Raw genomic sequence first — 22,179 nt, forward strand, 5'->3', positions numbered from 1 at the left:
AATAGTCTGGATGGAGGGGAGAAGAAGGGGGAAAGGAGAAAAAGAGAGAAAATTGGGTTCAAATGAAGTGAATTGAGAGTTACTATTGACTCTGCTGCCCATCAGAAGTACTTTTGAGCCTCTTAATTTGAGAAATGTGTCTAAATATGACATTTCACTAAGTATGACATGGGGGACTATGGATGTGAAGGTGACAAGTTTGAATCCCGGCTGGAACACATCTCTAAACCCAAACGCTTACGAAGTGTTGGGCATCTTTCAAATACCTGTTTGTCAGCAGGATTACATCAAAACTACTGGGCCGATTTTCATTAAACTTGGTCTGCATTCGGATATATAATATATATATATATATATATATATATATATATATATATATATATATATATATATATATATATATATATATGTGTAAGGGTTAATGCACGACGAGGTGTCCATTATCAGAAATTATTGGACGACGTCGAGGCGTTGTTGACTGTCTTTCAACCTTTTTACACCAAGTAGGCTACTACCACCACAGAAATTACCATCATATGACAGTGGTGCCAGACTGCCAGTACCACAGGTTGAGAACCACTACACATTTCAGCTCCTAGGCTAGTAGTATGTATGCAGTAGCTTGTTTTACAGTTGGGTTACATACAATCATATTAAGTAGCTTAAGTTTTTTTTTCTGACCAATTATTGATGGCTAAACATAAATTAAGCCTTGTGTTAAAACAACGGGAACATCTGAATACAACATATCATTATGCTAAATCTCATTCAGTGTGCTAAAACTGCATGACAATATGTTCTAACGTTATTAAATAACTGTCTATACGTTAGGTACCTAAAGTAGAATGACTCGAGGGTAAAATTGGAGCTCACGTCATGCATGTTCTTTGAAATAAACCAACGTTATTGCAATGACTGTCTAACCTACGTTAGCTACATAAAGTAGAATGGGGTAAAATTGGAGCTTACGTCATGCATGTTATTTGTCTGGTCTCTACACTACAATGGCAGTATACAATGACATAATTCATGTTGTACTTACAGTTCCTTCGTGTGGAAAACTTTGGAGTTAGAGGATGAGTTGATGCACATTGCACAATGCACAGTGATGCTGCTGTGTTTGTTTACATAGCATGTCAGAAGCTGGGATTGATGAGACGTGAATGGACGATAGCGATGGAGGGGGGGCGGTGGGAGTAGAAGTGATTGGACAGCAAAGCTAGACATGATGAGCTGTGATTGGACGACAAAGCTGGGAAGCTGGAAAGGTGATTGGACGACAAAGCTGGGAAGCTGGGAAGGTGTAGACATAATTGGACAGCAAAGCTAGACATGCTTAGATGTGATTGGATGAGAGTAGCCAGTCTCTCGCTGTAGTCGTTACTGTATTGTAACGACGGGCGATCTTCACTTTCAGTTCTGGCAGAATGGAACGACTTCTGACAGGATTTCAATGAAGCAATGATTGTCGTCTTAGGCTACGTTCACACAGCATCCTTAGTGCTTGAATCTAATCTTTTCCCCCCTAAGTGACTCAGGTCAGTCTTTTTCATGACTGTGTGAACAGTACAAGTCACATTGAAAGTAACTTTTTTAAAGACGACCTGGGCTACTTTCAAATGTGGAAAAACATCAGATTCGAATTTGATGTTTTGGAATGTGACTCCAGTGTGAACAGACATCTGGCCCTTATCTGACTTAATGCTTCAATGTGACTTTTACGCCATTCCAGAGCGACATTCGTCACTATTCTGCGCTGGCGGGAGGAGGGAGGACCAAGCGGGCAGATTGTGATTACAAACATGGAGGACAGCTGTGAGTAGAGGTCGACCGATATTGCTTTTTCAATGGCCGATGCCGATCTTTAGAGAGCAGGGCGGCCGATGGCCGATATATAATGCCGATTATTATTATTTTTTTCATTCGATAAAATACGATTAAAATAAACTCCTCAAAAAAAGTTTGGAAACGTTATTTTGCTCGATTATTTCTCCCCTTTAATAATACCAATTGGTATTGTATTTTATATAGTTGGAAAGCCTGATTAGTCACCTTTACAACGGGGTAGAACTTGTAAGGATTGTGCATTCGTGGAATGAGAAACACACAGCTAAACGTGTGGGTAGCGCCCCCAAAAAATGTGCAATATTCTTCTGTTGGTATTTTTTTTTAAAGAAATCTAGTAGCCTAGATTTCCATTATCCATTCATGCACATTGAAAATCGAATATAACATTATACTGTAGGCCTACATCTAATATAAGATGTTATCTTAGCCAGTACAGTAACATGTTTTTGATTATTCTTTTTATTAAATAGAAAAATACATTGGGTTATGCGGTATAGATTTCAGTAGTGACTGGTAGGCTATAGCGAGAGAGCAGTATGTCAGAGAACTCATTCATGCACTGTTCTATACATTAACAATAATAATAATAATAATAATGTAACTGTTTAGATTTGCTGTCATTTGATGGGAGAAGTGTGTTTGCAGAAGATGGTGGTGACTGAGGAAACGTAACGTTACAGTAGGCTCATGGGTGCATGAGAAGACTCACATTCAGTGGCGGACTGCATAATCGGGCATGTCGGGCAAATGCCCGGTGGCCTGGCCTGCCAATTTTTTTTTTTTTTTTTTTTTTGCAGGCCGATGCCGATTAAAAAAAAATGCCAATAATCGGCCCCAATTAATCGGCCGGCCGATTAATCGGTCGACCTCTAGCTGTGAGGAAGCTAATCAGTGGAGGGACAGTGAGGTTTTAGACCTTATATGTATTAGCAAGAAGTAGCAGCTATTGCTCCACAAAATGCCATCATTAAAATTTTGGCTCTCTGTCTCCTCCTCCTCGTTATCATCTGCTCCTGTATTCACTGGCTTCCACTGCACAATAACTTGTAAATTAAACCGTAAACAACAGATGAAACAACATCGTCAGCTACCCCCATGTTTACTGATGTCTTCTTCCGGGTTTACGTAGAACAGCAGTGTGCTGCATGTGATGTTATAGTTTGTTATAGTTGTTCTTCTGTGTATGCGGGTCACTTCAGGTCTGCGACCTGTTCACACTGGAGTTCGATATGGGCCACTTTTAAAAAGTCTGTGTGAACAGCCACACACAAAAATCAGATTCAAGCACTAAGTCAGATTCAAGCACTAAGGGTGGCTGTGTGAATGTAGCCTTAAAGACTTGTGTACTGTAGAAAGAAACAGGATATTGGGCGGGACATAACATGGTGATGAGAGATCAATCAAAAGTATCAACCAATGGGAGATCAGTCAGGGAGAGAGGCAGTTATTTGGTGGAAGCGGTGGATTTATTTCTGGAATTTGTATTTGCGCTTCTTGGTACAGCATGATGTCATCAATAACAATACTCTGTTTTCCAGGAAGTAAAAGTAATGAGATCTAAAAATACAAGAAACTAATTTTCTTTGTCATCTTCTTGGCATAAATTGTTGGCAAGAGTCAAAACTAAGTTCTATCCTTCAAATAAATGCTTCATTCATTCCCAGTGTTTTTCCATAGATATTATTTAATTATCTGTGTGCCTAACTGTCTGTCTGCCTAACTGTCTGTCTAACTATCTGTCTCTGTCTTTCTGTCTGTCTCCCTGTCTGTGACTCTCAGGGAAACACTCCCTCACCTACACCTACACGGCCTTCTCCAAGGACGTCCAGCTCCCTGGCATCCACCAGTTCATGGCCATGGGTATCCTGGACGACCGGATGATCGACTACTATGACAGCACGAGCCAGAAGAACGTTCCCAAACAGGCCTGGATGAAGGAGAGGCTGAGTGCAGACTACTGGGATAAAGGCACACGGTCGCGCCAGAGCAAAGAGCAGTGGTTTAAAGACAACATCGACATCCTGAAGATACGCATGAGGCAGAATGACACCGGTAAGACCTGTTAAACAAACAACATTAGTATGGAATCTTGGGTAACATCTGACTGTAGGAACTGTTTCACCGTTCAAAATTCATGGTTCCGTACGTTTTCGATACAACAACAAAGGAGGAAATGCCAGAGAAATTGTATATATATATATTTTTTTAATGGCCTGCATTTATATAGCGCTTTTATCCAAAGCGCTTTACAATCAGCAGGTACATTCACCCATTCACACAGACATTCATACACCGATGGAGGCAGGCTACCACGCAGGGTGCTGGCACACCATCAGGAGCAATCTGGGGTTCAGTATCTTGCCCAAGGACACTTCAACATGCAGACTGGAGGAGGCGGGGATCGAACCACCAACCTTTTTTATCCAAAGCGATTGGAGTCTACCTCCTGAGCTACAGCCACCCTGCAATTTATTTGTATTTATTCTACTTATTTATTTTTTATTATTTTCACAGTAAAGGTGAACTATACTACGTCACACTGACATCACGCAGCGTCAGATGCGCAAGACGGAGGTAGAAAGACAGTACATGCAGCTCTGGGAAGTAGCTGATCTGCGGCTGGAAGCTAGACGAGCTAGACATGACTGTGTTGTGCAGTGGGACGCCAGAATCGGAAAGCTGTCAAAAAAGGACTAAAGTTTTACCTAATCCTGTCAACTCACACCCCTTTTAATGCAGGTGTCTTTGGTTGCAAGCCATTAGAACATTGGTTCTAGTAAACAGTTTTTACATATACACATTAACCCTGAGGAGTAGCCGGATTGGGCCGATTTTCGGAAATATCGCGAAATTTGGGAAATATCAAAATTTTGAACATTTACTTTCAGAAGCTGCAGCAGGCTCAGTTTTAAAGCCAGAGTGAAGTTTCTGGTATCGTATGAAACTAGTTAACTTACCCAGCCATACAGGTACAGTTCGCAGTTAGAATGCAGTTGTTTCTCTTGTTGACAACAACCCATGGCTTATACAGCTCAGTGTTCTTGCCTTCTCTGTGTTGGAGAGATCTGGCCGGGCTCTTGGAGCCGGGAATGTACCAGACATCTAAGTAGGAACAACCAACCTTCTCCTCTGGTAGGAATGAGCTTGGCTCGTATCTAGCTTGCATTGTCTCAGGCTCATTTGTTAGAGTATGATGGAGGTCCCGCGAACCCATAACCCGCTGGCCAACTGGATGCTACATTGGATGGTTGGGATATAGTTGTGTTAGTTGTAGTAGTTATAGTTGTCGCCCTCATCGTCTCTGCCATGGAGCTGACGTCCGCTTCTGTACCTGCTTGATCATCGTGGCATTGAACTACTGAGTCTCCTCGACATAGATCACTGGGATGCGTATACCTGGACGTGGCAAAGGACAAACGTGGCTTGCACTAGTATGCGTTGTTGATATAGCCTTCACTTGCATCGTGTGTGACATCACTGCTGATGTCATAACATCTCATCTCTGATTATGTCATATTTAGGGCAGGGTTAAAAAAAATTGTAATCCATTTTTATTTTAATCCTTCGATATCGATTAATATGCCCAGAGATTTATCCCTCCGCAACTCCCCGGTGAACTTTATCCCCGGCAGCCTCACGTCACCACCAGCTTCTGCCTGTCGTGCTTCGCGCATGCGCAAAGCGATCTCTCTTGGTGAAGTCAACACATGCAACATGGCGGATGCCGGCAACCCCTAAAGGCAGATGTGTCTGGAACAATTTTGGATTCAAAAACAAAAACGAGCTTGACAAAAGCAAAGCAATTTGCAAGATCAGCCGAGCGGCTCCGTGTGTGAAGTGTTGTGGAAATACAACAAATATCAGAAACCACGTGATGAGACATTGCCCAGATCTGCTATCTGAAGACAAGCCGTCTGGACTGAAACAAAATAGACTGAACGATTCATTAGAATTACCAGCCAATTCTCCACGTGCCCTAAAAATAACCGAGGCTATCGCAACTTTCGTATGCAAGGATATACGCCCGTATTCTGATGTGAAAAATGAAGGCTTCAAGAGGCTCCTGAAGGTACTCGATCCAGTGACCACACTACGTTATGGTGCAACACAAACATCTGACTAGACATAATCCCAAACATGTATAAATCTGTGAAACAAAGCATCAAAACGAAACTGCAGTCAGCAGAGAGTCAGCGGCATCACCTGGACATCCATTCCAACAGAATCGTACATGACTGTTACCTCTCACTATATAAACGAGTGGAGCCTCATCTCTTGTTTTGATATGGAGTAGTGACTGACTGCATTACTAAAGAAAGCACTGGTGGTGGTCAGTCACTTAGCTTCTCACTGGAGAGTCTGCACAACTTGCAGCACATAGCACTGTATTGTGTTGTTCAGGGCTGTAGTTTACACTGCAACACTTGTTGATTGTGGGCCAAATGGTCATGACAAAAATAAATTAAAAAGTAAATTTGTATTTTGTAACTGCTTTGGGGTGAATTCCTAATGTAATATTTTTTAATAATGCACCAGGTTAGAGTTCCTAGTACAATTTACAGCTTTTGTTCTTTTTCATATCCAAGCAAAATTTGTATTTTAACTTAGTGATAATACGGAAAATGTTCACGTAAATAAATGTCTGTAAAGTCTCTATATATCCTCAACTGAGTTAACACAATGGTGATTGAGCCTATGGCTCATTGATGAAAGCTCTTGCATCTCTCTGTATTGCAACATTTATGAACTTTGTCTGTGGTGACACTTTCCCCGCCCCCCAAACTAAAAAAACAGAAAGATATCACAAGCGGCGCACAGTTCTTGATGTGTTTCCCATCACCCAGCAGCACCCGCCAGAGAGGGTAGGCGGAGTCGGAGCAAGTTGCTGCTGTTGCGTTATTATGATCCCACTGGAGATTTGGGCAGAACACACCTTGCGCCCGCCTACACAGCAGTCAAGCTCCAGGATTGGCCAGGAGCGAGCCTTTTGTTCCCCAGGGCTTAAAATTTGGCGCGGGATTGCGAGAATCGCGGATATTTTTGTCAGTTCCCACAGATTTGTAATTTATAATGCGGGAGAAGTCGCGGAATTGTTTGCGCGCCGATGTTATGTTAACCGACGGTGCGGAACCAACGTTACGGAGAACTGGTCGGACACATTTGACGACTGTCTGTTTTGCTGAACGTTGCTTCTGGCGTAGCCTCCCCACTCGGCAAGCAGCAAACCGCTTCTTGTGACCAAATATCCCCGCATTCAAAGATCTTCATACTCCCAGAGCTGACGTAATCCATATAAAAAACCCTCATGTTTTACCCGAAATGAAACGTCAAGGTTTTATGTTGGTCGGTGGCTCCATAAACAGCCGGCTATACAGTAGCTAACGGGAGCTAACGTTAAATTGCAGGGTAAGTCAGTCCCTCTATAAACCATAATATCTGTGTCCTTTCACCTTGATTGAAAAATGCTTCCACATGATTAAAGAAAACATGTAATATTTTATGTAATACATAAAAACAGACGACATCACATAGTCTTTTCTTTACTCAGGTGGAAACATTTTCAATAAAGTGGAACGACACAGATAATGGTTTATAGTGGGACAGACTTCCCATTCGCTTCAATAGAACTTTGCCAGTAACATGACAGTAAGAAAGGCAGATGTAACCAAATCTAACTGACATCACTATTGTGAACACAAAACAAAGAACACTTCTGATATAATATTATATGAGTGTTTTAGTCAAGTTTATCACTCATACAAAGAATAAAGGCTTTGATAGAACCGAAAGCCTATGACTGCTTAGTCTGCAGATAAAAAAAACACGACAAAAGCCATAGTAATTTAGACTCAGGTGTGCATAAACTACAGGTGAACTTCCTTTTTTAAATACAAAAATGTGAAATTATTATTGCTTATTATCGGACAGGAGAAGCAGATATTTGTCGGTTATAGTATCAGCTGAAAAAATCCCCCACCAAAGTCTATAGATCCCCCCCCCCCCAAATCTATAAATCCCCCCCATCTGAAGAACATAAGGGGGGAATTCCCCCTCAGTTTGCAAAGTGAATTCTAAGCCCTGTTTTGACAGCTCAAATCTCCCCCCCACACACACACACACCCCACCCGCCCAGCCGCCCATGTGCCATAGCGATCTCCAGTGGGGTCCGCTGAGCAACTTCTTCTGAGATGTTGCTCAGCGTGAGATGTGTTGGCATCCAAGCATTGCATTACTGCCCCCACTGGCCAACTTGATTGTATTAAGAAGAAGAAGAAAAAAACCTCCACATCACATACAGTATGCGCCACTGTGTGGATCTCATTTGCAATTACTGCTCATGGCCATTGGTGTTGTCAGAGACAAGAAAACTGAAATCTTCCGTATTATCACTTTAACCCATTGATACCTGATGCAGCATTTGTGTGTGTATCCCTTTAAGACCGCGAACTGCGGTCTTAAAGGGATACACACACAAATGAGGGATATACATGCAAATGCTGCATCAGGTATCAATGGGTTAAAAAGTAACTAAACACTAATTTTGAAGCTATTTCTGCCCACAGCATATCATCATCATCAGTATGGGAGCTAGGGCTCTGTCTGTCTGTTTCTCTGTCTGTCCCACTGATGACATCATCAGTGATGTCATAAATTCACTCTCTCTCACACACACACACACACACACACACACACACACACACGGCTATAGTTCAGTGATGATGTCACTGATTACATCATCAGTGATGTCATAAATTCACTCACTCACACACGGTTATAGTTCAGTGATGTCATACATTGTGACATCATCACTGATGTCAGATGCATTGTGACATCATCAGTGACCCACACACACACACACACACACACACACACACACACACACAAAAGAGACAGACAGGCACACACAAACACACACACACAAGAGACAGACACACACACACACATACTGATGACATCATATGATGTCATCAGTGATGATCTCATCGGTGATGGTGTCATCAGTGATGTCATCAGTCTGAGGCTCACGAGAGAGACTGAGGGAGAGAGAGGAGAGGGGGCAAGGCCGCGTAGCGGCCAAGCTGTAAATGCGAGCTGCAGGACGGGCAAGGCCGCGCAGCGGGCAAGCCTAGGAATCACCTAGTTTTTGAAAGATGCAATACTGTCAACATTCTGGGACGGGGGTTGGTCCTTGCCATTTTCAACAGTATCAGCCATTAAGTACTGTCTGATATTTAATATTTGCTGTCAAATGTCAATATTAATACCAGTATTGATGTGTTACATAACCGGACAGTCATGTAATTCAGGTTACAGCTCAAAAACCATGTTTTAGTATCACTAACCGAATCCAAATCAAATCGTGATTAATCGATTCAGAACCTTGTGAATCGGAATCGAACCAATACCCAGCCCCTAGCCATATTGCCATCTGGATGGTTATGACGTAATCTGTTGGAAATGTCACATGTCTTCATAGGTCCCATTGTGATGTCATCGGTGATGATGTCATCTCTCTCGCTAGATGTAGGAATAGTTTCCAGGCAGCTGGCTGTACCTGGAGGCTCAGAATATGCCCCTGGGGGTGTCCATCCAGTCCAGCCCCAGCCCGCCCCGGCCCGTGACATTCAGGCCCGGCCCCGAGGAGTTATGAAATGAATTGGCCCGATGCCAATATCACGATGTGACGACACATCTCTCTCTCTCTCTGTGCTGTGCATGCTGCGGACGCTCTAAAATGGACAGCTCTCTCTCTGTCTGTCCCTCTCCCCCTCTTACAAACACACCGACTATGATGCGCCTGCAATCACTTGACTACCGTAGCCTATCAAAATCCAACTTGCCACAATAATAAGACATGTTTTCTTTCTCTGAGAGAGAGAGGCCAGATTTATTTATTTTCCAAAACGTGTCAACGTGTGTCGTTGCCTGGGAAACGCACATCCCATAATACAACTGTTCGCATCGCATCCCATAATAGTATGATGATACTTGGGATGCCATTGCGAACATAGATGCGAACAGGTTAGCTAATAGTTTAGCGTCGCCAGCGAGGGCCCCCACCGTTGCGGTCGGGGTACGTTTCGAAATCCCTCCAGGCCTGAACATTTTTCTAAGGGAAACACTGCAAGCATATCGAAATTTAAAACAGCAGACTTACCGTTTAGCTGCATTGAATAACGTTAGTGTCCTCACAATGTATGGCCGATGGGTTTGTTTTCAACAGTTGTAACGAGGTTGAAATGTTTCCAGTATGGATCTTTCCCTACTTCATTGGAGACTGTTAGAAGCTCTCCCCTCGCTAACTTTGTGTTTATGTCCATCTTGTTTATCTTGTTTTCATTTTGTTTCTGTCATTCCCGGCTTTCTGACTCCTCGCTCCGCACGCAGCTCCAATGTTGACAGCTGTATAATTGGCCTATAGTTATACGTCTGAAATTGCTAATCCATCTGGTTTCAGGTACCCATGTTCTTCAGTGGAGGGTCGGGTGTGTGGTCGACACCCAGCCTGACGGCTCCAGCAAGTTCCTCCGGGGCATGTGGATGTACAATTACGACGGAAATGACTTCCTGTCCTTTGATGACACCAACTCACGCTGGATTGCCCCGGATAACTATGGCCTACCGACCAAGAGGAAGTGGGATGAGGCCCGGGTCCTGAACCAGTACACCAAAGGCTACCTGGAAAAAGAGTGTGTCGAATGGCTCAACCCATTCCAGAAATATAGCCTGAAGCAGCTCATAAAAGCCTGTATGTATTAATCCATATTTTAGTTTTTAATATAGTTGTAAAGCTACTGTCATTACTTAGAGTAATTATAATATGTGTAGTCTCAGCTATAGTTCATTCAGAGACACTTGCATCAAAGGAGATTGGACCATTCAGAGCACTAGTAATGCTGATGCACCTGTATTGTTGGAAAAGGCTGAATCCAGGCAGCATGTGAGAGATTCTGCAGGGAGCAACATAAACCCCACAAGGCAGACATATCTTTAATCATATGCAAACCACATCAAAACAGTTATAATTTAATTATAAAACAGTTATAATACAAACGTTGGATCTGTTGTCTCTTGCTGCTGTGCATTGCTTTTTATATTAATGGTGTTTAACCGTTTCCTGTTGCTCTGCATGGCCTGCCATTTGGTTTTGTGAATTCTTGTTCTGTTGCTGTTGGTGTCTTTATGGCGTCTTACTGTCTTGACTGGAAATCGTATTGAATTTGTAGGGGTTATTGGTTTGTAGGTTTCTTTTACATCTTGAAGAAAGAGGTAGGGCGTGCACATCCGCTTGTAAGGCTCAGGTGCAGGACAAAAAGCAGATAACATAGAAAAGTAAATAGAGTCCGCACACTGAATTAAAGTCAGCTCCCAGGTCAGTTTATTTTAACGTTTCGACTACAAAGTCTTCATCAGAAATGAAGGAGGAAGTAGGAGGAACACTCATATACAGCCGGTACTCAACACCGATTGGTGGAGAGAGACAACAAGGCAGGTGAATACATTTGTGTCAATCAATGCTCTTTCAAAGCAATACATAGATACCGGTATACATTTGCATGTAAGTATAAGTAGTACAGAGTACAAGGACCTTCACTACTAGCAACTGACAGTATTATATAAATGCAAACCCAAAGAAAATAAAAAATATATAATATAAATCTATTCAGTGTAAGCAGTGTAGGTAATGTGTTGGGTCACATAGAAAGCCAACACTCCAGATAGAATTAAATAAGAGAAAAATCCCACAGTCTTTCTAGACCATGGTCAGGCTTACCTACACTGAGAAAAGGACAAGGCAGAATCAACAGTATATAGAGGACAACAAATGTGTTGGACAAGATGAAAAAATAGTTTGATAAGGTTAAAATCAATTTAGAAAAGGGCGGTTTTAAGAGGGAGAAAAGTCCCAGAGTAACCACATCAACTGGAAAAGTTGATCAGACCGTACTTAAAGACTGATATACATACACAGATATATACATGTTAGAAAACAAAGAAAAGGCTATAAAAATGCCCTAATATCAAATGACTCAAATGCCAGTGTTTTTTAATTGTTTTTTCAAACTGACAGCCAAGAGGAGAGTATTGCACCATACAGTTCAGACGTTCGTCTCGTACTTTTTTATCCCTGGTAGTGAGACACTCTACCTGAGAGCTGACACGGAATTTATCTGACGCTGGTTGAATCCATTGATCAGGATAACCTCTCTGTCTAAAACGTGACTCCAGGTCTAAAGAGTGTAAATTAAATGACTCGTCTGTACTACAGATTCTGCGAATACGTTTAAACTGGCCAACAGGAATGCCCTTCTTGAGAGGAGTTGGATGGTAGCTGTCAGCATGGAGTAAAGAATTGCGATCTGTGGGCTTTCTATACAAGTCTGTGCTCAACTTACCATTTGTGTTGATAATCATAATATCAAGAAAATTCATCCGAAAGTTATTTGTGAGGACTATTTCAGTCAGCTGTTTCAGACACGTAGTACTGGGAATACATTCTGTCCTCTGATTGAGAAAATGTTCGATGGCCTCCAATCCACCTTGATGTGGAATATTAGTGTACAAACTCTCAACATCAAAAGTGACCAATAGTGAGTCATTACCTACCATATCTAAGGGTTGTAAAACCTGAATGAAATCACTAGAATCCCTTACATAAGAAGGAAGAGCAAAAACATGTGGTTTAAGAAAGAAGTCAACAAAGGAAGAAATTTTCTCAGTGAGAGAGCCGATCCCTGAGACAATTGGTCTTCCAGGTGGCACAGTAGTGTAAACCTTATGAATTTTAGGCAAAATGTAAATCACAGGTGTCACTGGATATTCTACCTTCATATATTCACATTCATTTTTAGTTAAATTACCTCTTTCGAGGTGGTCTTTAAGTACAGAGTCTATATGGTTTTTAAAAGTAGAAGTAGGATTACCATTCAATTTTTGATAAAATAAATCATTAGAAAGTTGTCTATTGATCTCCCCTATGTAAGCAACTCTGTCTTGCAGGACAATGGCGCCCCCTTTATCGGCAGACTGAACCACAACAGAAGTATCTTTTTTGAGTTCAAGTAGAGCTAAACGTTGACACTTGGAAAGATTGTTGGCTACCTTATACTCACGTTTCTTACCTAAAAGTTGAGAGACTTCACTCTCTACCAATCTACAGTAGGTGTCTATAGATGAATTTCTATGTTTAGGTGGAATAAAGTTAGACTTTTTCTTAACACATTAAGTGCCAGAGACGACCTAACTCGTCTTACATAATCCAGCGCTTAAGTGCCAAGGACGAGCTAACTCGTCTTACATAAACATTTTTTTTTTTTGACGGTGGGACATCAATCAACCCCTTTTACATCTTCGAGATAACTATTTGGAGCAAGAGCATGTGTGTAATCTATTTTACCGACCACTAAGTGGCGACAGAGACCGAGAGAAGCCACAGCCACGGGACCCAAAAGCAGCCGCCTCCCGCGGAAATGGCTTGGCGATTTTACAGTCAGAAGCCCGGACACACACACAGAACGGACAGAGATCTCTTCCCCCCAGAGCCGCGAGCAACGCGCGAACACACACACACACACACACACACACACACACACACACACACACCGCGGGAGCAAGCCATTCAAGGAAATGGCTTGGCGATTTTACAGTAATCCATTTCAGACTCGTCCCCGCACGCAGGCAAGCAGGCAGGCAGGCACGCAGACAGACAGGCAGGCAGCACAACGCGCTTCTGACACGCCCGCTGTTAGGAGGAAGGAGGAGAAGATACACGGAGGGAGGAGTTTGAATGAGAGGGGTGTTTCCTGTTGTTATGGAGGAAATTACTGTTCAAAACTATTGTTTAGAATGTCTGACGGTCTTACTGATGCCAAAAATGAATGGTTAAAGTGACTGTTTCACAAAAAGCCATTTATCTCTGAATAAATTTCCAGACGCTGAAACCATGCTGTACTCAACGGCTAATATCTACATAACTACTAACTCTGCAAACTAACTCTTTTAGACAGAGAAAGCACACATTCTATTAGTTATTTTTAGATGATTGGTGTTCATGAATTCTTAACAGAAAAGAATCCTCGGCTGTTCTAAAATGAGCCAGAATCGTCAAAAACACCCCTGGCACAACTTACCTACAGGAATGAAAACATGGCTGGCATTCAATGTGTTAAATGGGGTGTTTCGTGTCTGTGGATCTGTGTTTGACTCATTGGAAACTACAGAAATGTCAGGTGAGGGATTCACATTGCCTGAATTGACAGTCTGTCCATTGAAACCTCTGTTTTCATTGTTACCAAAAAATTCCCTTAGTCTCAGAGTACGAAAAAATTTATGAAAATCAACCAAAATATCAAAGTCATTACAGTAGGTAGTCGGGACAAAAGACAGCCCCTTGCTGAGGGCTGTTATACAGGACTCAGAGATGGACCTACTTGACAAGTTAATCACGGTGGATACTGTCTGCTGCGCGTCACGATAGGGATCCTCTCGCTTCTTCCTCTGGCCCCTCCGGCATTTCTTCCTCCTCGGTTGTTGCCTCGAGGTGGTGGCAATGAGGATGTGTCCCTCTGATGGCGCTCGCCTAAAAAAGGCTCATTCCTGGTGTAGCTGCCGCCACTGGCATCAGATTCCAGGTCAAACGAGGACGCGGAAGAATGGTAGTCCTCCCCTCGGTGTCTCCATGGTTGTCTGCGTCGGTGGTGATGTTGCACAGTGGAACGTTGCCTTCTTGTGGGGTGCGTGTCCTGTTCCCGGCTTCTCCACATCCTCCCTTAACAATGTATTTTCAATTCCCCCACGTGTTGTGTATAAGAGACCTCCTAATTTAAAGAATTTATTGGTCAGGTCTCACTTGCGACAGCCGGCACCTTCTCATTTTTTGACTGAGATCCCTGATGGTAACTACAAATGTGGTAGATGTGCTCAGTGTAATTTCACTTACAAATGTCACACCTTCAACCACCCCATCACTGGTAAACGTTTTAAAATTAAAGGTATCATTAGTTGCTCCACTTCTAATATTATATATATGATCAAATGCATTTGTGGCTTGGCCTATATCGGAAAATCATTAAGACCTTTGAAAACCAGAATCTCTGAACATAGGAGTGATATTAGAACGCAGGATTTCAAAAACCCTGTAGCTGTACATTTTTTTCAAGCACATCATTGTATCTCCTCCTTGAAGTATATTGGTATTGAACATGTCAAGGTGCCACCTAGAGGTGGCGATATCAACTCCCTTCTTCTTAGGAGGGAGGCCTTCTGGATTTCAACTTTAGACACAGTCAACAGGGGCCTGAATGAGTCATTTGATATTAGGGCATTTTTATAGCCTTTTCTTTGTTTTCTAACATGTATATATCTGTGTATGTATATCAGTCTTTAAGTACGGTCTGATCAACTTTTCCAGTTGATGTGGTTACTCTGGGACTTTTCTCCCTCTTAAAACCGCCCTTTTCTAAATTGATTTTAACCTTATCAAACTATTTTTTCATCTTGTCCAACACATTTGTTGTCCTCTATATACTGTTGATTCTGCCTTGTCCTTTTCTCAGTGTAGGTAAGCCTGACCATGGTCTAGAAAGACTGTGGGATTTTTCTCTTATTTAATTCTATCTGGAGTGTTGGCTTTCTATGTGACCCAACACATTACCTACACTGCTTACACTGAATAGATTTATATTATATATTTTTTATTTTCTTTGGGTTTGCATTTATATAATACTGTCAGTTGCTAGTAGTGAAGGTCCTTGTACTCTGTACTACTTATACTTACATGCAAATGTATACCGGTATCTATGTATTGCTTTGAAAGAGCATTGATTGACACAAATGTATTCACCTGCCTTGTTGTCTCTCTCCACCAATCGGTGTTGAGTACCGGCTGTATATGAGTGTTCCTCCTACTTCCTCCTTCATTTCTGATGAAGACTTTGTAGTCGAAACGTTAAAATAAACTGACCTGGGAGCTGACTTTAATTCAGTGTGCGGACTCTATTTACTTTTCTTTTACATCTTGCCACAAGTACTACAGTTGAAAATGAGCCAACTGGCTAACACTGGCACATTTACAGAAATGTTGATTAATGTGTGCTGTCCTTATAAATAAATAAATAAACATAAACATAATTTGGGGATAGTCTGTACAAGCATCCTGTGAACAGATAACAGCAGGAGGTTGGGGAGGTGGACTGGGTCAACAGCAGCAGTTGCATCACTTACCAGCAGGGTGTGCTGTCAGACTGTAAAGAGCACCTCATTGACTTGTTTCAATGTGATTGATGGTGAGAGTCAGCTGTTGAATTGGACAGCTGGTGATAAACGTTCATGACTTCAGTGTTCTGCCTGAACTGGTGTGGTACGCCATCATGTGGCCAAATCATCCAGCCACTATCAGCAAACACTATAATACAAGTTTGGCATTGGACTGTGATTTTGAAATGGAATGTGTCAGAACGATGTAGTAGTGTTTGATTTTGCCATTAGTATCATTGTTTGTTGTAGTATTATCATTAATGTGAGTCTTTGTATCATACACATATTCTGCGGGACAGACAGACACATTTGCAGTAAATTCAGCAATCGTGGAATCCTGGGGGGTCTCATTATTGGCTTTAGGTGTAGTAGCTGTTGTAGTAATAGCAATATTATTGATAAGTGATTAGCAATCAACTTCAAACAGTTGTCTTTTTCATGTGATGGTTGGTGTTTATCAAATATCTGATAAGAGTGATATGTGGCATACAGTTACTGCTACCTGCAGCTGCCTGGCCACCATGAGATAGAGAGCATGTGAATCTGTGATGGTCAAGAGTCTCATCAGTGATTACTACAGCAGAATAACATGGAGCTGACCATTAACTTATCTGACCCACCATACTAATATTGTCACATGATCTTTCTATTACAATATATTGAATTATGATATATCGTCCCATCCCTAGTATTATTGTTTGTTGTTGTTGTTGTTGTAGTAAACATGATCAATACTAGTATTTGTATCATTATTGGCTTTAGGTGTAGTAGTAGTGACAGCAATATAAGAGGTGTAACTCAGTTGTCCTTGTTGTCTTTGCAGCTAAACCAGAGATGCACATGTTTTCAAATCAGGCCAGAATTGAGGGCCACCTCATCTTGACCTGCATGGCCACAGCTTTCTACCCAAAAGAGATCGAGATGCAGATCATGAGGGACGGTCGTGTTGTGACTCAGCTGGACGGGTTGATGTCCACAGGTGTTCTCCCAAATGGAGACGACACCCACCAGCTCAGGATGGGGGTTGAGATATTAAAGAGTGACCCATCTCACTTCACCTGTGAGGTGACACACAGAGCATCTGAAACGTCTGTTTTCAGCGTGTGGAGTAAGAGCCTTCAAAATAGAATAGTGTTTTGTTGTTGTTGTTGTTGTTGTTGTTGTTTTGCCAGCATCACCCTTCTTCACATTAATACAGTTCCACATATCCACAACTAGGAGCTTCCCAGTACAACCTGATGGAGTGTTGAGCCCCTTACAGTGTGATGATACTTGTTGGAGCAGAGAAGAAGAGCGTCACTCATTCAGTTCCCCTGCCCAGGTTTTCCCAGTCAGTTCTGTAGCCTGTACTACAAAGCTAGTTTAATGCCTTATCCGAGTAAGTTTGAGTTTAAACCTGGTTTAGCCGTACTACAAAGCAAGTTAACTTTCAATCACCATGGCAACTCATGCTGCAAAGCTAACCTGGTCGCGACCAGGTTAGCTTCAGAGGATAAGATCAAAATCCATGACAGACCCATATAATCGGCTCTCTGGAGTCACTCACCGTTCATATAAGATCGCCATATGAAAAATAGATTGCAGTCAACTGAGAATATAACAAGAAAAACATTTGTGGCTCTGTAGGCTACATAATTAAATTAAGCCTACTTACCACTTTATGTCTTAACAGCTCAACGATGCGTGGAGAAATATGATCACTATTAATCACGCAGCGCATATCATACACGGAGCCTCAAATGGAGTGAGGGTGATATTCTCCTACATGCCAGAAAAGCCTATAGCCTACATATAATATAGATATGGGATAAATATGGGATAGCCCCAATAGGCTACTAAATATGCAGGCAATTCTTGCATGTTTCAGCTGGAACTGTGTCCTGTAGGCTGTATGCCAATATATGAGCAAAAATAGGCTAGTTTTTATCAATGAAAACTATGCCCGCATCGTCTCAATTCAGTTCAGCAGTTTTCTCTTTTATATTAGGCATCAGCATTATCATTATTTTATATAATAATTATTCGATCAGTGCAACTACACATAATGAGTGATAGAGATCATTATTCATTGAGCATGCGTTTCTAAATCTATGGTCTAAATAGGTTTACAGATTGTGGAAATTTATAGGCTGAGATTACACATTTAGGGGACAGAAATCGCTGATCAAAGTAAATCAAATGACTGATGTGAATACAAGCGGCAGCTTTAGCAGTCCTTCAGCAGATTATATCCAACGCGGATTTTCATTCTGACATAGGTTACATTAAATATCCGCTAAAACTCTGATCACGCACTGCGCTTTCATTGAATGAGGAAATGGGTGTAGAAATGGGTGTGGGCGTGGATCAACTCAGCTGTTCATAATGTGATTGGCTAGCGCACCTCTTTCGCGTGGACGCGCGCCTGTGCACGAGCAAAAAACGTGCGCGTGCACAGGCAGATCCCAGATAAAGCCAGCTTCAGTTATCGAGTAGAAAACCAGCGTCGTAGTATCGGTTAACTAGATAGCTTTGATCCTGTTCAGTCAAACCAGATCAAAGGGACTTATCGCGGATCTGTTAAGATAGCTTCGTAGTACAGGCTACAGGTCACAAACTCATAATGTTCTGCTCACAAAGCCATTTCTGTAAAGTGTATCCAGGCCGGGGTCAAAACCTCGAGGGCCTGGATACCATGATCCCCTCAGGAATACACCAACACCTTCATGTTCTGCTGTTTGCTTACTTTCTTCTGAGATCAGATGTTTTATCTCTCCTGCACAAACTAGCCATTTGCATCTTTTTGTTTTTTTATGATCTGATTTTAACACTATTATCACTTTACATCTATGTTTTAATGTTTCTATGTTTTAGAAACATTGCTATGTATGTTTTAGGACAAAACAAATAGACTAAATTAAATCTAACGCAATCTGGGAACCCAGAGTCTATTTTTATTTGAAAAAAAAATAGTCCGTGCTCCACTGTTTACAGTCTAAATAGCAACTTGCACCGCAACTTCCCAGTAATTTTCCACTGTTGTTGTAAGACGAGTTGACGTCTTCTATGCAGTGTGTTTATGCGTTAACGTTATTAGCCGAAACGGACGCGGAAAAAGAAGTGACGGTGGCTTTTCCGTCACTTCTGCTTTCCTTTTCCGCGTCTGTTTCGGCTATTCACTAATAACGTTAAAACTGCATAGAAGACGTCAACCTGTCTCACAACAACAGTGGAAAATTACTGGAAAGTCGCGGTGCAAGTTGCTATTTAGACTGTAAACAGTGGAGCACGGACGCCAAAAAGGAAGTAGGAGAGGTGCGCTGTACAGGAAGCTGGGAAAAATGGTAGGGCTGTCCAAGAGTCTATTTTTCAAATTAAAATAGACTCTGGGTTCCCAGATTGAATCTAATGTGATGTGGTGGCGCACATGAAGTAGCATTTTTGTGTGAAAGTGAACCATTAATCTGTGTCATTAACCCACTAAACCCAGGTGCTGTGACTGTTCTTGTGTTTTAGATCGCCCTGTGAAGACTGACAACTCTGGACCCGTCATCGGAGCTGTACTTGCTGTTCTGTTGGTGGCAGTTGCCGTGGGTGTGTTTGTCTTCTTGTATTTTAAGAAGAAAGGACCATTTGGTAGGTGCAAAATATAACAATATTCTCAACAATGCATAATTCTTTACTTCTGTAAAGGAAAATATACACATGAATAGTTACAATATTTTTGGAATTTTTTTGCCTGTATTATTACACAGCTAAAAAGGAAGGGGAAAAGAAAGGACCAGCATCAGGAGGGGAGATTGACAAAACTGGTACGTGTCCTGGTCAGAGAGTTTCATTCCAAAATGACATTTGTAACCATTGAAAAGAAGTGTTTCCTGTTCCTACCTAAGGTTTTCTGACACAAAGTTAAGTCTACTGCTTACTAAATAGGTCTGCTTTTGAGATTTGAATCATTTGTGCTTCTGAACATTTCACCAAAATAAATATGTTGCCATTTTGTAATGAAACTCACAATACAATACAATACTTAAGCCCCCCCCCCCACACACACACACCCTCTGCTCTGTCTGTTTCTCTCTCTGTCGATTTCTTTTGTCTTCATTTCACTTGTTCTGTTTTCCCCTCACCCTCTCACATTTACTCTCTTTCGCTCCCCTCACTCTCTCTCACTGTCTCTCTCTCTCTCTCTCTCTCTCTCTCTCTCTCTCTCACTGTCTCTCTCTCTCTCTCTCTCTCTCACTGTCACTCTCTCTCTCTCTCACTGTCACTCTCTCTCTCTCTCTCTCTCTCTCTCACTGTCTCTCTCTCTCTCTCTCTCACTGTCACTCTCTCTCTCTCTCTCTCTCTCTCTCTCTCTCACTGTCACTCTCTCTCTCTCTCTCTCTCTCTCTCTCACGGCCATGTGAAGAACCAGTCCAGCGTGTCACATTTCTGACCAGCATGTTGTTCATTTGAATGATCTCCCCAGTCTGTCTGTGAAGATGGTTCCTAAAAGATTATAGTCATATATTGACAGCTGTGTGTGTGTGTGTGTGTGTGTGTGTGTGTGTGTGTGTGTGTGTGTGTGTGTGTGTGTGTGCACGCGGGTGTGTGTGCGTCTGTCTCTGTGTGTGTGTGTGTGTGTGTGGGTGCATCTGTCTGTCTGTGTGTGTGTGTGTGTGTGTGTGGGTGCGCGCGCGCGCGCGCACGTCTGTCTCTGTGTGTGTGTGTGCGCGTGCATGTGTGTCGGGGTGTGATGTCCACTGTGCCTGTCTGTCATATAAATTTAGTAACTACCTGCCAACTTGATCACTGCATGGTATTTGTTTTGTGACCAATTGATATCACTGTTCTGGGCAGAAAGCCAGATTGATGGATTAATAGATGATACCTCCTGTAGATAGACTAACATCTGTTTGTTTGTTTGTTTGTTTGTTTGTTTGTTTGATTGATTCACAGTGACAGGCAGCCCAGACGAGGCGAAAGTACTAATTGGTAACGTCATTTCTACCTGTGTTCTACTTGCTAATTCTATCCATTAATTTACAACCCCAGCATGTGAATAATTCCAAAATGAAAAGTCTACCACTTTAATAATATGACACCAACTTGCACAAATTAACTGAGTACATACAATTAAAACAAGTCATGGTCCATTTAACTGGTAACTGCTGTTTTTGCCTTTAAAAAAGAGTGACACTTTGACAGGCTGTAACCTCTGTATTTTAGCTATACTGAATGGACTTCAGATATGTTGTCTTTGTTTGTTTCCAAAGTGAAAAAAGAGACATAGCATTTTAATTGATGATATAAATCTTTATATCTTGACAGGTTATTTGCAGATGGGTGAAAGCAAAGTGTCTCTGCTTAGTCCTGTAAGTGTAACACTGAGCAAATGTGTCCAACTGTTCATTTGTGTTTGAACTGTTTCTTCATAGGAGGAAACGACAAAGACGCTGACAAATCCAGCATGGCCAGCATTGACTCTGGTGGGTTCACAATTTCTCAGCTCTGAAATGATTTCATTTTAATACTCTTTAATGGCACAGTAAAGAAAAGTGATGTTTGCAGATGAGTGAAAGCAGAGGGTCTGTGTTTGATCCTCTGAGTGTAACAGTGAGCAAATGTTTCCACCTGTTAATTACTGTGAAACTGTTTCTTCATAGGATTAAACGTCCCTGGCAGCAATTCCTCTAGCAGCACTGGCTCTGGCAGCGATGACTCAGGTGTGAACTCTTATGCCGGGCTACATGAATTCAGCCCGATAATAAAATGATTTGGTCCATCTTTAGTCTTGTAGTGTGACATCATCAAAGACCAGCGTCGTGCTTCTCAATTAACCCATCGGCTCACCTTTCTCAATCAGGGTTCAAATATCTTGGAGTAAACATCACTCGGTCTTTTTCTGTGCTTCTATCTGCTAATTTAACCCCCCTAATGTCTCAAACCATATCTGACTTTCAGAGATTGAACAGTTTGCCTCTGACTTTAACCGGCAGAATAAAAACTATCAAAATGACTGTTTTACCAAAGTTTATGTACTTCTTCTAATCAATCCCATTGTTTCTCTCAAAGTCATTTTTTCAGTCTTTAAATAAGTTGATTTCTACTTTT

The 22,179-nt window shown here is 41.8% G+C and overlaps 1 protein-coding gene across 2 annotated transcripts in view; it reads left to right on the plus strand.

Annotated features, from left to right (window-relative positions):
* Positions 1-22,179, plus strand: part of LOC310785522 (class I histocompatibility antigen, F10 alpha chain-like) — a 56,490-nt gene that overhangs the window by 17,714 nt on the left and 16,597 nt on the right. Inside the window, exons 2-9 of one of the 2 annotated variants that reach the window (XM_083646638.1) lie at positions 3,628-3,900; positions 10,307-10,597; positions 16,928-17,212; positions 19,600-19,719; positions 19,839-19,895; positions 21,025-21,060; positions 21,504-21,554; positions 21,732-21,791. In XM_083646638.1, coding sequence (XP_083502764.1) covers positions 3,628-3,900; positions 10,307-10,597; positions 16,928-17,212; positions 19,600-19,719; positions 19,839-19,895; positions 21,025-21,060; positions 21,504-21,554; positions 21,732-21,791 — 1,173 coding nt within the window. The remainder of the gene's footprint in view (positions 1-3,627; positions 3,901-10,306; positions 10,598-16,927; positions 17,213-19,599; positions 19,720-19,838; positions 19,896-21,024; positions 21,061-21,503; positions 21,555-21,731; positions 21,792-22,179) is intronic. The other variant, XM_083646639.1, reaches the window with a different exon arrangement.

Source organism: Poromitra crassiceps (assembly GCF_964638095.1).
Source record: "Poromitra crassiceps genome assembly, chromosome: 11".
NCBI classification, from domain to species: domain Eukaryota; kingdom Metazoa; phylum Chordata; class Actinopteri; order Beryciformes; family Melamphaidae; genus Poromitra; species Poromitra crassiceps.